At 41.9% G+C, this 17,138-nt stretch overlaps 1 protein-coding gene across 2 annotated transcripts in view; it reads right to left on the bottom strand.

Annotated features, from left to right (window-relative positions):
* LOC106568132 (ras-specific guanine nucleotide-releasing factor 2) overlaps positions 1–8,068 on the bottom strand; it is a 95,751-nt gene extending 87,683 nt beyond the window's left edge. For both annotated transcript variants that reach the window (XM_045692452.1, XM_045692451.1), the window contains exon 1: positions 7,299–8,068. In XM_045692452.1, coding sequence (XP_045548408.1) covers positions 7,299–7,577 — 279 coding nt within the window. In that variant the 5' untranslated portion in view covers positions 7,578–8,068. The remainder of the gene's footprint in view (positions 1–7,298) is intronic.
* Positions 8,069–17,138: the final 9,070 nt, after the last annotated feature.

Here is a 17,138-nt window from a genome sequence, read left to right as displayed (position 1 = left end):
CATTTCTCTCTACTCATCTTCAGCCTCTCTCTCCTCATCATCTACATTTCTCTCTACTAATCTTCAGCCTCTCTCTCTCCTCATCATCTACATTTCTCTCTACTCATCTTCAGCCTATCTCTCTCTCCTCATCATCTACATTTCTCTCTACTCATCTTCAGCCTCTCTCTCTCCTCATCATCTACATTTCTCTCTACTCATCTTCAGCCTCTCTCTCTCTCCTCATCATCTACATTTCTCTCTACTCATCTTCAGCTTCTCTCTCTCTCCTCATCATCTACACTTCTCTCTACTCATCTTCAGCCTCTCTCTCCTCATCATCTACATTTCTCTCTACTCATCTTCAGCCTCTCTCTCTCTCCTCATCATCTACATTTCTGTCTACTCATCTTCAGCCTCTCTCTCTCTCCTCATCATCTACATTTCTCTCTACTCATCTTCAGCCTCTCTCTCTCTCCTCATCATCTACATTTCTGTCTACTCATCTTCAGCCTCTCTCTCTCCTCATCATCTAGATTAATCTCTACTCATCTTCAGCCTCTCTCTCTCTCCTCATCATCTACACTTCTCTCTACTCATCTTCAGCCTCTCTCTCTCCTCATCATCTACATTTCTGTCTACTCATCTTCAGCCTCTCTCTCTCCTCATCATCTACATTTCTGTCTACTCATCTTCAGCCTCTCTCTCTCTCCTCATCATCTACATTTCTCTCTACTCATCTTCAGCCTCTCTCTCCTCATCATCTACATTTCTGTCTACTCATCTTCAGCCTCTCTCTCTCCTCATCATCTAGATTAATCTCTACTCATCTTCAGCCTATCTCTCTCTCCTCATCATCTACACTTCTCTCTACTCATCTTCAGCCTCTCTCTCTCCTCATCATCTACATTTCTCTCTACTCATCTTCAGCCTCTCTCTCCTCATCATCTACATTTCTCTCTACTCATCTTCAGCCTCTCTCTCCTCATCATCTACATTTCTCTCTACTCATCTTCAGCCTCTCTCTCTCTCCTCATCATCTACATATCTGTCTACTCATCTTCAGCCTCTCTCTCTCTCTCCTTATCATCTACATTTCTCTCTACTCATCTTCAGCCTCTCTCTCTCTCCTCATCATCTACATTTCTGTCTACTCATCTTCAGCCTCTCTCTCTCTCTCCTCATCATCTACATTTCTGTCTACTCATCTTCAGCCTCTCTCTCCTCATCATCTACACTTCTCTCTACTCATCTTCAGCCTCTCTCTCCTCATCATCTACATTTCTCTCTACTCATCTTCAGCCTCTCTCTCTCTCCTCATCATCTACATTTCTGTCTACTCATCTTCAGCCTCTCTCTCTCTCCTCATCATCTACATTTCTCTCTACTCATCTTCAGCCTCTCTCTCTCTCCTCATCATCTACATTTCTCTCTACTCATCTTCAGCCTCTCTCTCTCTCCTCATCATCTACATTTCTCTCTACTCATCTTCAGCCTCTCTCTCCTCATCATCTACATTTCTCTCTACTCATCTTCAGCCTCTCTCTCCTCATCATCTACATTTCTCTCTACTCATCTTCAGCCTCTCTCTCTCTCCTCATCATCTACATTTCTCTCTACTCATCTTCAGCCTCTCTCTCTCTACTCATCATCTACATTTCTCTCTACTCATCTTCAGCCTCTCTCTCTCCTCATCATCTACATTACTCTCTACTCATCTTCATCCTCTCTCTCTCCTCATCATCTACATTTCTCTCAACTCATCTTCAGCCTCTCTCTCTCCTCATCATCTACATTTCTCTCTACTCATCTTCAGCCTCTCTCTCTCTCTCCTCATCATCTACATTTCTCTCTACTCATTTTCAGCCTCTCTCTCTCCTCATCATCTACATTTCTCTCTACTCATCTTCAGCCTCTCTCTCTCTCCTCATCATCTACATTTCTCTCTACTCATCTTCAGCCTCTCTCTCCTCATCATCTACATTTCTCTCTACTAATCTTCAGCCTCTCTCTCTCCTCATCATCTACATTTCTCTCTACTCATCTTCAGCCTATCTCTCTCTCCTCATCATCTACATTTCTCTCTACTCATCTTCAGCCTCTCTCTCTCCTCATCATCTACATTTCTCTCTACTCATCTTCAGCCTCTCTCTCTCTCCTCATCATCTACATTTCTCTCTACTCATCTTCAGCTTCTCTCTCTCTCCTCATCATCTACACTTCTCTCTACTCATCTTCAGCCTCTCTCTCCTCATCATCTACATTTCTCTCTACTCATCTTCAGCCTCTCTCTCTCTCCTCATCATCTACATTTCTGTCTACTCATCTTCAGCCTCTCTCTCTCTCCTCATCATCTACATTTCTCTCTACTCATCTTCAGCCTCTCTCTCTCTCCTCATCATCTACATTTCTGTCTACTCATCTTCAGCCTCTCTCTCTCCTCATCATCTAGATTAATCTCTACTCATCTTCAGCCTCTCTCTCTCTCCTCATCATCTACACTTCTCTCTACTCATCTTCAGCCTCTCTCTCTCCTCATCATCTACATTTCTGTCTACTCATCTTCAGCCTCTCTCTCTCCTCATCATCTAGATTAATCTCTACTCATCTTCAGCCTCTCTCTCTCCTCATCATCTACATTTCTCTCTACTCATCTTCAGCCTCTCTCTCTCTCCTCATCATCTACACTTCTCTCTACTCATCTTCAGCCTCTCTCTCCTCATCATCTACATTTCTCTCTACTCATCTTCAGCCTCTCTCTCTCTCCTCATCATCTACATTTCTGTCTACTCATCTTCAGCCTCTCTCTCTCTCCTCATCATCTACATTTCTCTCTACTCATCTTCAGCCTCTCTCTCTCTCCTCATCATCTACATTTCTGTCTACTCATCTTCAGCCTCTCTCTCTCCTCATCATCTAGATTAATCTCTACTCATCTTCAGCCTCTCTCTCTCTCTCATCATAATTCTCTACTCATCTTCAGCCTCTCTCTCTCCTCATCATCTACATTTCTCTCTACTCATCTTCAGCCTCTCTCTCCTCATCATCTACATTTCTCTCTACTCATCTTCAGCCTCTCTCTCTCTCCTCATCATCTACATTTCTCTCTACTCATCTTCAGCCTCTCTCTCCTCATCATCTACATTTCTCTCTACTCATCTTCAGCCTCTCTCTCCTCATCATTTACATTTCTCTCTACTCATCTTCAGCCTATCTCTCTCTCCTCATCATCTACATTTCTGTCTACTCAGCTTCAGCCTCTCTCTCTCCTCATCATCTACATTTCTGTCTACTCATCTTCAGCCTTTCTCTCTCTCCTCATCATCTACATTTCTCTCTACTCATCTTAAGCCTCTCTCTCTCTCTCTCTCAATCCATCCATCTTTCACTATTTCCCCAGCCTCCTCTTAGCCTTATCATCTCTCATTCTCTCCCTCATTCTCTTTTTCTCTAATTATCTCTCCCCCTCTTTCTGAGAAAACTTGTAGGCTACCTTACATAACATTTCTTGAAGTGCTTCTGTGTGTGTATGGTGTGCGTGGTGTGTTGACAGCGATGTGTGGGTGTGTGAGAGGTGTGTGTGTGTGTGTGTGTGATGTGTTCTAAAACTGTGCCACTTCAACCAACAACCATGGTAACCATGGTAACCCATAAATCAGCCAACTGGCTGGCGCTGAAGTAGCCATCTTATTAGCACAAAGAATTTTCCTCTGTGGAGAGGTATATTATATAACAACTTACATAAAGAGAGAGATCAGAAAGAGAGAGAAAGACAGATAGAGAGACAGACAGAGAGACAAAGACAGACAGAGAGAGACAGACAGACAGAGAGAGAAACAGAGAGAGAGAGAGGCAGACAGAGAGACAAATAAAGAGAGCGAGAGAGACAGACAGAGAGACAGACAGACAGACAGAGACAGACAAACAGATAAAACAGAGAGACAGAGAGAGAGAGAGAGAGAGAGAGAGAGAGAGAGAGAGAGAGAGAGAGACAGACAGACAGAGACAGACAAACAGATAAAACAGAGAGACAGAGAGAGAGAGAGAGAGAGAGAGAGAGAGAGAGAGAGAGAGAGAGAGACAGAACACTTACAGGCAGGCAGTATTCCCTATATTTTTGCAGCCCCTCCCTACCCTCCTTTGCTCGTCCTCCATATAAAACAATTCATGCTTTATTTGGCCTCATTTGCATCTGCAGCTCTCAATGTTGCTTCAGGGTCCTTTGCACGCCCCCCTCCCAAAAGCATTAAAGGAAACACTGATTCCCAAACTGCTGCTGTTTGCTAATTTACAGTCTGACCCCCCCCCCAACCCTGCCTTTTCACCAGCGACTGAGCCTTCACATGGAACTATCTCCCCTCTCTGCAGAGTCTACGGCCTCAGAGCCCACAGCAAGGCTACAGAGACCCACGCTATCCTCCACTACCTCACAAGACCAACACCACACACACACACAGACAACCAGGACCAGAGACATAACACAATGCACAGCCCAAACCCCCCAGACACGTACAGTTGCTACAGTAGTTGATAAAGGTTTTTAAATGATGACAACAGCAACTATAAGGAGATGAGGCTGCTGCTAGGCACGATATATTCTAAACTGTACTGCTCAGTGTGTGTGTGTGTGTTTGTGCTATCTGCAATGTTTTTGTCTGGTTTAAATGTTTAATAAAGGCAAAGCAGCTTGCAAGGTACTTCTCTGTTCGGTCATGGGCAGCCTAGCTGTAGGCCTATGGAAAAGAGGGTGCTTTCTAAATCTATGAGTGTCCAGATATCCATGACCTTTGACCTGTTTGAATCCTTTTCGACTGTAATTGTGATACATAGGATTCAAATAAAGTATCTAATGTGTGTGTGTGTGCACGTGTGTGTTACTGTTTGCGTGTGTGTTACTGTTTGAGTGTCTGTGTGTGTTGTGTGTCGTGTGTGTCTGTGTGTGTTTGTGTGTGTCCATGTGTGTGTGTGTGTGTCTTTAAAACCCTCTCACTTTGCAGCCTTTGGAGCTGTGTGTTTGTTGTCCACTAAGTGGCCTTTATCCAACAGGACCAAACACTGTATTGTTTGGGATGTACCATGAATATGCTAAGCTGAAGCACCAGGTAGAAATTAATTAGGTTTACAACACCTTAGTAATAACATTGTAATAATATATATTGTTATAATACTGTTATAAGACTGTTCTATACCTGTTTGTTGCTCAGCTGTATCAAACCTGTTAAGGAGCATGTTCCCTACTACGTGGTCAAAACGTTGACCTCACACACACTATAAACCAGGGGTACCCATTCCCAACTTTTGTCTCCCAGGGCCCCCTTTTTTGCCTTTTAAATACACCACCAAAAGCTTGATTGTGTATAATCTGAGGGACCAAGGAAAGTTTTTATATATTGAAGCTCATTTCCTGCAATTCCACATAGTTTTACAACACTCACGACATCCTTTAGGTAGGCTATTTAATGATAATAAAAATAATAATGGATAAGGAAAATAAAGTCTAGACCCGATTTCCCCAGATGTTATTCCGCTACCTAATATGTTTTATTATTATAATTTATATTAATCCTCTATTTAAATATACATAGTCTTTTACAGAAAGTGAATATATCAATTGATAGCGACAGAGTCACACATTGTATAACTCCTTGAATTTAAGTCGTAGCTCAGATTCTGAATGTCATAAAGACAAACCATATATCCCCCATGTGCATCAGAGTTGCGTCTTCCTCCAGCGGTTTACAGCTTGTTTCTAGCCAAACGCATCACAGATTTAAGTGTCATTATAGATCGGTATATAAAATCGCAAATACCCCTCAAATCAAGGAAGGTTCCACGCCCCCCCAGATAACTTTGGGGGGTGCGACCCCTAGATTGGGAACCTCTGCTATAAGCCACATGCACACATCATACACACATCACACACGTCACACACACTTCACACACACTTCACACACACACCTGAGCTGAGCAGAATACAGTGCACACAGGAGGTTCAGTGACCTCATTTATAACATGCAATCACTGGAGTAACAGAATCTGAGGGGGGAAGAGAGTGATATGCTACAGTTGCAATTTCTCATGTTGCAATAAGGTTTGTTCAATGTTTAATGGAGACATATGACTACAACTGAGTACCACCAGAGCTAGCTGTGAGAGTTAGATAACGGTGTCAGACATGGGGTGCGGGGAGCATCTGATGTGGCCAAATGTGATCTAATCAATGTGTGTTCCCAACACCAGCAACCACCAACCTCTCAGATAACATGGCCAGATCTGATGTGACAATACAAATCCCTCTTCCTGGTGCCTCCAGGCTATGAGCTAATCACTGTCTTACTAGATGATGATTGCCGTGGTGTGTTGGGGATTTTTGTTGTTGTCCTATTTTCACCAATGAGCTACCCTTCTGATACTTCTGATCTAATTAGTGTTTTCAACTAAAATAAAAATGAAATAAGCACAAGGACCTGGACATGATTTTTGAAGCTAAATGATGTTGATACCCCTGATTTAGAGATTGTAAAGTGATGTTAATATGAAGTGAGTAGCCTATATTTAGTACAGGACACGGATGCAGGTGTTGGTTTCGGGGTAATTTCAAAGGCAGGGGTTGAATACTTTGCCAAGGTGACGTCAAGCGGCACACATTGGAGATACACAGACAGATACTGAGTATGCAAAGAGCTTGAGAAACACAGAGATATATACAAATACAGATGAATGGAAAAATATTTATATAAGAAACATTTGCATTGATGTGTATATCCAAAGGTAGACTACTGTACTGTATACAGAGAAAGTGAACATGCTGTCTCCACTCTCCAACTGTGAGGATGTAAAGTAAACAGGAAAACGTCTGTTGCCAGTTACTGACTCCATGCAGCTCATCACAATAACAAAAGATGTCGGCCAGTAATGGAGCTCTTCATGTGGCTACTGGACTAGTATTTCCATATTTAGCTTCAGTTCACTACATTGGAATATAGTACAGCAACTGTCATGAGGATATGGCAAAGTAGTCTGTGCTGCCATGCTCTAAAATCACAACACGTCTAGTGTAAAGCCACATTTAGAAATATTCTACACATTCTACATGTATTCCAGGTAGCATATGGAGGAAATCAATTGTCATCCCTCCAGCCAACCTCTCCTCTCAACTAAAGTGCACCTTCTCTGCTTAATCCTCGTCCTTAATCTGTTTTATGTAAGAAAACAGGGAGACAAACCTGTGTCAGCACTGCGAGCAGAGACCAAAACACAGAAGCATGTGTGGTGCACTGCACTACCAGATACCATGGTAACTTGGGTACCTAGCCCACCTGCTGCTTGTCCACGGTCTCCTTGTTGACAGCGGAGCCTTTGTGCGCGGGAACCCTCTCGCACGTGCACCCCTCCAGCAAATAGATCCCAGAGGGCCGCGTGCTCTGGTCGTTGTCGAAGTAAAAGAGCACATTCTGGTAGAGAGCGAAGTACTTGTCGTTCCACCGACTGTTCTCCGTAGACTTCTTGCTCAGGATACCGCGTTTTGTGCCCTCTTTGCGCGCGACAACCGACAGATATAGAGCGTGGCCCTCATTATATCGCACGCTCTTCTGCATTTTCCGTGAGACCCCTTCTCGCTGTAGATTTCAATAAGTGATCGTTGTTGTTGATGTTATATCTGTGACATCTCTCATATTTTCAAAGAGAGTTGGACAGGAAATGAGAGAGAGGAAGTAGATGTGGAGGAGCGAGAGAGGTAATCCAAGTTTACCACGGACGTGCAGGGAAAAGTTTGGAGTCCTGTCCACGCAGCGCGCTGCAAAGCAGCAGACTAGCACCTTCCACTCACTCAGATGGACTCACCAACCAGAAATAAATCTATAAACCCACGTTGCAATGCCTCAAACTTCCAGAAAGTGTTCCAAAGGCCCCAAATGACAAGAAAATGTATATACAAAATGGAAAATCGCAAAATCGCATCGTTCAGGCTGTAGCTGCGTAAAACCAAAATAGATTGAGGGAACAAACGGTGAAAACAGCGCTAATCGGATTTGTCAGGTCGCTCTGGACTGGAGCTACTGTCTGTCACTGTAGCATAGCCTGGTTACTGTCTGACTTTCTGGGCGGGACGACTAACCGTCATTGTACAGTCTAGCTGCAGCGTTTGCGCCTCCCTCGCGCTCAGTTGTGGTAGAAAGGTGAAACTATAGGTTTTACTCAGGGGCGGACTGGGACAAGATTTCGGCCTTGGAATTTTATCCACAACAGCCCACATCACTGCATGTGCCACCAACTCATCACTAACCATACACACACAGCCCATCACCACAAATACACCCTACACCCTGACCCTACACACCCGACTTAGACACAGGCAGTAGTGCTGATATATAACATTGTCAGTACAGTACAGATTTCTCAACCATTTCTGTACCAGTGACTGGTGAGACATGGTCCTCTTTTTTTAACCAGCTCATGTTGAAAACAAATACAATATGTAAACACACCACTGGAGATATAGCTCACGAGTGGTGTAAAGTACTTAAGTAAAAATACTTGAAAGTAATACTTAAGTCATTTTTTTGTGTGTATCTGTACTTTACTATTTCTAATTTTGACTACTTTTACTTCACTACATTCTTAAATCAAATAATGTACTTTTTCCTCCATACATTTTCCCTGACACCAAAAAGCACTCGTTACACTTTGAGTGCTTAGTAGGACATGAAAATGGTCCAATTCAGACACGTATTAAGAGAACATACCTACTCATATTGCCTTTGATCTGGTAGACTCACTAAATACAAATGCTACGTTTGTAAATTATGTTTGAGTGTTGGAGTGTGTATAAGGACACGAAAAGTGTGCTGTCTGGTTTGCTTAATATAAGAAACTGAAAATGATTCATACTGTTACTTTTGATACTTGATACTGATGCTTGATACTGTAACGGCTGTCTTCAGAAATGGACCAAGGCGCAGCAGGTATGTGAATACTCATATTTAATTTCAAATAAGGAGTAAAGCATCCACTTAACAAAACAATAAAGGTGACAACAGCAACAGTTCTGCAGGCTATAAACGCAGTGCAAAAACAACCACCCACAACCCCAAAGAAAAACACACACACCTATATAGGACTTCCAATCAAAGGCAACTCAACACACCTGCCTTCAATTGGAAGTCCCAATCAACAACACAATCATTCACATACAAAAACTGCCACGTCCTGACCCCAAAACGAATACAATAGCTCCATCTGCTGGTCAGGACGTGACAGATACTGGTTAAATACTTAAGAATATTTTAGCAATTACATTCAATTTTGATACTTAAGTATATTTAAAACCAAATACTTTTAGACTTTTACTCAACTAGTATTTTACTGGGTGACTTTCACCATTTCTTGAGTCATTTTCTATTAAGGTATATATACTCATACTCAAGTATGACAATTGGTTACTTTTTCTACCACTGCAGCGCACCACTGTGCCTCTGCTATAGCCATTTTGTTACCTCCCTGTTGTGCTGTCTGTCTCATCGTCTTCTCTGCTGTCACTCTGTGCTTCTTCTTGTTTTCTGTCTGTCTGCCTGTCTGCTTACTAAAGACTTATACGTTATTAAAGCAAAGGTAACGACCTAGGCTATATTGCAAATCAGTGGCGGTCGGTGCTGTTTAAGATTACAGGGGATGATTTTGTTTATGAGCACGGCCATATTTCTATTACAGCATATTAGATGACTGTCATGCATATTCCATTAACCCAGCTCAAATTAACATCGAGAGGTTTAGGCTACTACATGATACTCAAATTTTCCCTTTACCCATCATGAGGTTGCTACAACATAGCCTAGGTTTTGTACTGAAATCAATGTACTCAGAGGAGGACAGAAACTAGCTGTCCTCTGGCTCCACCTTGGTGCTACCCCAGAGAGTGCTGTTGAGGCTACTGTAGACCTTCATTGCAAAACAGTGTGTTGTAATCAGTTATTTGGTGACATGAATATATTTAGTATAGTTTTATCTAAAAAGGATAGTTTCACTATTTAATTTTTTCTGAAATTCACTGAGTAGGATGGTCCTCCCCTTCCTCCTCTGAGGAGCCTTCACTGTTTGAAATTAGTGCCACATAAGTGTTCCCCTGAATCAACATCAACACCTTGAATCAACATCTAGTGTGAATTACTATTACAGGGCTCCAGAGTAACATTTTCCCCTGGTGTCACTGGTGCCACTAACTTTAACAGTGGGTGGCACCAGCCCATGACAGCCTTGCCACAACACAGCTGATTGGCTCGAATGCATTAAGAAGGAAAGAAATTCCACAAATGAACTTTTAACAAGACAAACCTGTTAATTGAAATGCATTCCAGGTGACTACCGCATGAAGCTGGTTGAGAGAATGCCAAGAGTGAGCAAAGCTGTCATCAAGGCAAAGGGTGGCTACTTTGAAGAATCTAAAATCAAAAATATATTTTGATTTGTTTAACACTTTTTTGGTTACTACATGATTCCATATGTGTTATTTCATAGTTTTGATGTCTTCACTATTATTCTACAATGTAGAGAATAATAAAAAATAAAGAAAAACCCTTGAATGAGTAGATGTGTCCAAACTTTTGACTGGTACTGTACATCTTTATGTGCACTAACTAATATAATAGGCTAATTCATTTGGGGTTCAACACCTGAGGAAGTGGAAACTCAAAATACATCAACTAGATCCCTAACTATAAATATAATACCCACTGCTAGTAGCCATGTATTCATCCAACAATAAATGCAATGTTCATGTTGTTGTTGTTGTTGCAGTTGTAGGCTACTACCCATGAGACATATAGGCTTATGCCCTCGCAATGGCCGGTGTGCATTTCGTGCCCATGCCGCTCCATATCTCAAAGCTATCTCGGTTGTAAAATAGTTGCTATTGAGCTGAATATCAAATAAATATCCAATATAATATTGAGAGTTGAAAAAGAAAATTATACCTAGAGAAAGCTGAGGCCCTCCTCACTTTGACAGGGACAAGGGGACAAAGCTTGTAAAACTGTATTTTTCCTGCAATTGCATTTTGAAATGTTATATGATCAGAACACATTTTTCTCTCGAGCGCATGGGGGAAGAGGAGAGTGGCTCGCTCATTACAGCAGCAGGCCCCAGCAAAACAGGCACAGGGGCAGAACAGACACTTTCCTTACAGGAATCATGAAGAAAACTTTACTGTTTGACCATAGGACTTTTTGAGTGAGGTGACATAGTAGAATGTGCTCTTTCTACGTTTACAGTATACGCACCCTTTTAATTTTTTACGATCCGTGATCTTGGCTGTCTAACTGATGAGTTGGAGTAGGTCTCTATGCTAATACCACGTTTGACTTTGAACGTGAGTTTGCGTGACCTCAGAAAACCGGAAGAGCCCAAAATGTAATTATAATTTTTTTTTGTCCATTTTTACCAGCCCACCCAACTAAAAAATGGTCCAGCCCATCTGGCATTTGCCAGATTTGCCAGATGGCCTAATTCTGCCCCTGGTTTTACTCAGCTGGACCTCACAGTGTTGCTGTGAAATGGAATAGAAATTATTAAACATAAATAGCCTTTTCTATGATGATGTAGACATAGGGCTACATTTTTGAGACAGGCAGAGGATAGGGTCAGTAAGAAGCAACCATTTAACACCAAATATACAGTCAGAGCATGGCTGGTCTCCTACAATGGGGGCCAAACTTACAGTCAGTGCAGGCTGTATGATGGGATTTTAAAGGAACAATGGATAGTTATATTTTAGATTAGTGGCAATTTATTCCTTATTATTTAGAATTGGAAAGTTTGGTTGGAAAGTAAATATTCCCAAATCAGGCTAGAGTTCATGGGGAGCCTTCCCCTTCCAAGCTTGTAGGCTTCTTACTCCCTGGTCAAGCCCAAGGCATACCCTCCATTCACTCAGTTGTTTGTGGCTGACCTTGGGATGTTCAATGTCCACCTTCCACTGTCCTGTGGTGCTGAACTGCGGAATTCCGGTACAGCCATTGTCATCACAGTGGTGCTGAATTGCCGTGGCACGTGACTACTACAGTGTCGGTTCAGGGACCACCTGTCAGTGGACAGCGACCGTCTCAGAAGCAGACAGGAAATAACCAAAGAAACAGAAACGGTTTTGTTTCTTTTTAATGTATTTTTAAGTGACTACTGTTGTTGATATTAGACATGGGGAGAGACAGAGATAGTGGTCTTGTAGGGGCATTCAAAACCTTTCTTTCTCCTCAGTGGGCAGAGGCAGCACTGAAGAATTATGGGGGATTACCAATACTGTATTGTATGTCTTGTCCATCAACCCCACCCAGGCCATGAATCTCTAAAATTACCCACCACTCCACAATCTGTTTTGTTGATGTTTGGAGTGTAAACAAATCCTTAACGGCAAAAGAGAGCGAGGGATGGAGAGAAAGAGAGAGATTATTTCCCTGTCATCTATTTTATAAATTTCTATATGTTTAGTTTGGAAAGAGAGATGATGAGAGGTGGTTGTCTGTAGCTCAGTTGGTAAAGCATGACGCTTGCATCTCCAGGATAGTGGGTTCGCCTGGTGTAGCGGTGCCTGCCATCTAGGACCTCTACACCAGGCGGTGTCAGAGGAAGGCCCTAAAAATTCTCAAAGACCCCAGCCACCCCAGTCATAGACTGTTCTCTCTACTACCGCATGGCAAGCGGTACCAGAGTGCCAAGTCTAGGACAAAAAGGCTCCTCAACAGTTTTTACCCCCAAGCCATAAGACTCCTGAACAGGTAATCAAATGGCCACCCGAACTATTTGCATTGTGTGCCCCCCCCCAACCCCTCTTTTACGCTGCTGCTACTCTCTGTTTATCATATATGCATAGTCACTTTAACTATACATTCATGTACATACTACCTCAATTGGGCCGACCAACCAGTGCTCCCGCACATTAGCTAACCGGGCTATCTGCATTGTGTCCTGCCACCCACCACCCGGCCAACCCCTCTTTTACGCTACTGCTACGCTCTGTTCATAATATATGCATAGTCACTTTAACCACATCTGCATGTACATACAACCTCAATCAGCCTGACTAATAGGTGTCTGTATGTAGCCTCGCTACTGTATATAGACTCGCTACTGTATATAGCCTGTCTTTTTACTGTTGTTTTATTTCTTTACTCACCTATTGTTCACCTAATACCTTTTTTGCACTATTGGTTAGGGCCTGTAAGTAAGCATTACACTGTAAGGTCTACACCTGTTGTATTCGGCGCACGTGACAAATAAACTTTGATTTGATTTGATTTGATTCATGGGACCACCCACACTTAAAATATATGCACGTGTGACTGTGAGTTGCTTTGGATAAAAGCGTCTGCTAAATGGTAAATATTATGAGAGAGAGAAAAGGTTGATGAGAGAGAGGCTAGTAGTGTGGGTGAAAAATAAACAGTGGGGTGACATTCATCAGACCAGCCATCTCTCTTCCTCCCAGCCAGTCTCCTGTTGCTGCAGACAGGTCGGTCAGACTGGGCCTGGACAAGACCAGGGTACCCCTCTCATTTCACGTGCATGCCTTCTCATTGAGACTCAATGACATTTACAATGTATTATCCTGTAGTCATAAAGCAGGCACTTTATTTATTTTTTTACAGAATTCAACCATAGACTTTATCACAGATCATAAACTGGGTGGTTTGAGTCCTGAATGCTAATTGGCTGAAAGCCATGGTATAGCAGAACATATACCACGGGTATGACAAATCATTTATTTTTACTGTTCTAATTACATTTGTAAACCGTTTCTAATCGCAATAAGGCAACTCTGGGGTTTGTGGTATATGGCCAATATACTGTACCATGGCTAAGGGCTGTTCTTATGCACGATGCAACATGGAGTACCTGGAAACAGCCATTAGTTGCCTAATTGCTTAATAAAATGCTGTTCAGATGCTCCATGTGTGTGTAAAACTTAGAACTCTCCTGGAAATCCATATTCCTGAGAATGCCATTGGCATGTCCGTATGTACAGTTGAAGTCGGAAGTTTACATACACCTTAGCCAAATAGATTTATACTCAGTTTTTTACAATTACTGACATTTAATCCTAGTACAAATTCCCTGTCTTAGGTCAGTTAGGATCACCACTTTATTTTAAGAATGTGAAATGTCAGAATAATAGTAGAGAATGACTTTCAGCTTTTATTTTTCATCACATTCCCAGTGGGTCAGAAGTTTACATACACTCAATTAGTATTTGGTAGCATTGCCTTTAAATTGTTTAACTTGGGTCAGACGTTTAGGGTAGCCTTCCACAAGTTTCCCACAATAAGTTGGGTGAATTTTGGCCCATTCCTCCTGACAGAGCTGGTGTAACTGAGTCAGGTTTGTAGGCCTCCTTGGTCGCACACTCTTTTTCAGTTCTGCCCACAAATTGTCTATAGGATTGAGGTCAGGGCTTTGTGATGGCCACTCCAGTACCTTGACTTTGTTGTCCTTAAGCCATTTTGCCACAACTTTGGAAGTATACTTGCGGTCATTGTCCATTTGGAAGACCCATTTGCGACCAAGCTTTAACTTCCTGACTGATGTCTTGAGATGTTGCTTCAATATATCCACCAAATTTTCATCCCTCATGATGCCATCTATTTTGTGAAGTACACCAGTCACTCCTGCAGCAAAGCACCCCCTCAACATGATGCAATCACCCCGTGCTTCACAGTTGGGATGGTGTTCTTCGTCTTGCAAGCATCCCCCTTTTTCCTCCAAACATAACGATGGTCATTATGGCCAAACAGTTCTATTTTTCTTTCATCAGACCAGAGGACATTTCTCCAAAAAGTATGATCTTTGTCCCCATGTGCAGTTGCAAACTGTAGTCTGGCTTTTTTATGGTGGTTTTGGAGCAGTGGCTTCTTCCTTGCTGAGCGGCCTTTCAGGTTATGTCGATATAGGACTCGTTTTACTGTGAATATAATAGTTTTGTACCTGTTTCCTCCAGCATCTTCACAAGGTCTTTTGCTGTTGTTCGGCGATTGATTTGCACTTATCGCACCAAAGTACATTCATCTCTAGGAGACAGAACGCATCTCTTTCTTGAGCGGTATGACGGCTGCGTGGTCCCATGGTGTTTATACTTGCGTACTATTGTTTGTACAGATTGACATGGTACCTTCAGGCTTTTGGAAATTGCTCCCAAGGATGAACCAGACTTGTGGAGATCTACAGTTTTTTTCTGAGGTCTTGGCTGATTTCTTTGGATTTTCCCATGATGTCAAGTAAAGAGGCACGGAGTTTGAAGGTAAGCCTTGAAATAGATCCACAGGTACACCTCCAATTGACTCAAATGATATCGGTGGCATGTAGCCTAGTGGTTAGAGCGTTGGATTTGTAACCGAAAGGCTGCAAGATCAAATCCCCGAGCTGCCAAGGTAAAAATCTGTTGTTCTGCCCCTAAACAAGGCAGTTAACCCACTGTTCCTAGGCTGTCATTGAAAATAAGATTTTATTCTTAACTGACTTGCCTAGATAAAAAAATATATTTTAATTTTTTTATATATTTTTTTAATTGGCCAATCAGAAGCTTCTAAAGCCATGTCATCATTTTTGGGAATTTTCCCATTTTAATATTTTATTGACCAGTCTGAGATATTTTTCTTTGCCATTCTGCCTAGAAGGCCAGCATCCTGGAGTCGCCTCTTCACTGTTGAGGTTGAGATGGGTGTTTTGCGGGTACTATTTAATGAAGCTGCCAGTTGAGGACTTGTGAGGCGTCTGTTTCTCAAACTAGACACTCTAATGTACTTGTCCTCTTGCTCAGTTGTGCACCGGGGCCTCCCACTCCTTTCTATCTGGTTAGAGACAATTTGCGCTGTTCTGTGAAGAGAGTAGTACACAGCATTGTATGAGATCTTCAATTTCTTGTCAATTTCTCGCATGGAATAGCCTTCATTTCTCAGAACAAGAATAGACTGATGAGTTTCAGAAGAAAGTTATTTGTTTCTGGCCATTTTGAGCCTGTAATTGAACGCACAAATGCTGATGCTCCCGATACTCAACTTGCTTCTTTAATCAGCACAACAGTTTTCAGCTGTGCTAACATAATTACAAAAGCGTTTTCTAATGATCAATTAGCCTTTTAAAATGATCAACTTGGATTAGCTAACACAACGTGTTATTGGAACACAGAGGTGATGGTTGCTGATAATGGGCCTCTGTATGCCTATGTAGATATTCCATAAAAAATCTGCCGTTTCCAGCTACAATAGTCATTTACAACATTAACAATGTCTACACTGTATTTCTGATCAATTTGATGTTATTTTAATGGACAAAAAATGTGCTTTTCTTTCAAAAACAAGGACATTTCTAAGTGACTCCAAACTTTTGAACAGTAGTGTATCCATTTCTGCCAAGATGACCCACTACCCTTGCCACCGCCGCTGAAAAAATTCCTAGGGAAACACTGGGGTGAAGTGTAACGTAGGTAGTTTGAAACCATGCTGTGCCTGAGACCTGAAGACTTCCGTTGGCTCCCTCAGCGGGCTAATGTGCTCCACTAGACTGTGAAACAAAACATTATTAAATAAGCAAAGATTTATTATATTTATGTCCCCAATCCCCAAAGCAGACAAATAGGACTGGAATACTTCACATCTGAGTCTATTTAGCTACTATTTAGCATGCAGTGCCATTCATAAACATAAACAATTCATAAACATTTTTTACTGTATTTGATTAAACCAGAGAGGAAGAGGCAAAGCGAGAGGGTTAACTGTGCCCAAAATCTGTCTTCTCCAGCAGGTGGCATTTTTTAAAGTTATCTTATCTTGCTGAGCGTGGAGTTTTTGTTTGGAGGTCAACGAGACTGTCGAATTTGGTCAACAAACAATTACATGTCTTGTTTGCTACGTGTGGCTTATTTGGTCAAATAAAAGTTTCGTAATACTAAGGTTGTTATGAGAGTACTGATATAAGTAGGACACGTGACATCCTGGCAACTTTGATACAAAAAAAAAACACTTTATATCGGAGTTGTGCAGGTTGTTTCATTAGTATCTGCCCTCTCAATGACTAGAATGGTCCCGACTGCCTTCCATTTGTTAATACATTTATTTCCATTGTTAGAGCGGCCCCTTGAGTATCTGGTCAATATAATGGATAATCTGTTATTAAAC

Source organism: Salmo salar, chromosome ssa13 (genome assembly GCF_905237065.1).
Source record: "Salmo salar chromosome ssa13, Ssal_v3.1, whole genome shotgun sequence".
Lineage (NCBI taxonomy): Eukaryota > Metazoa > Chordata > Actinopteri > Salmoniformes > Salmonidae > Salmo > Salmo salar.
Note: the sequence above shows the minus strand (reverse complement) of the source record. Positions and strands in the feature narration are given on the sequence as shown.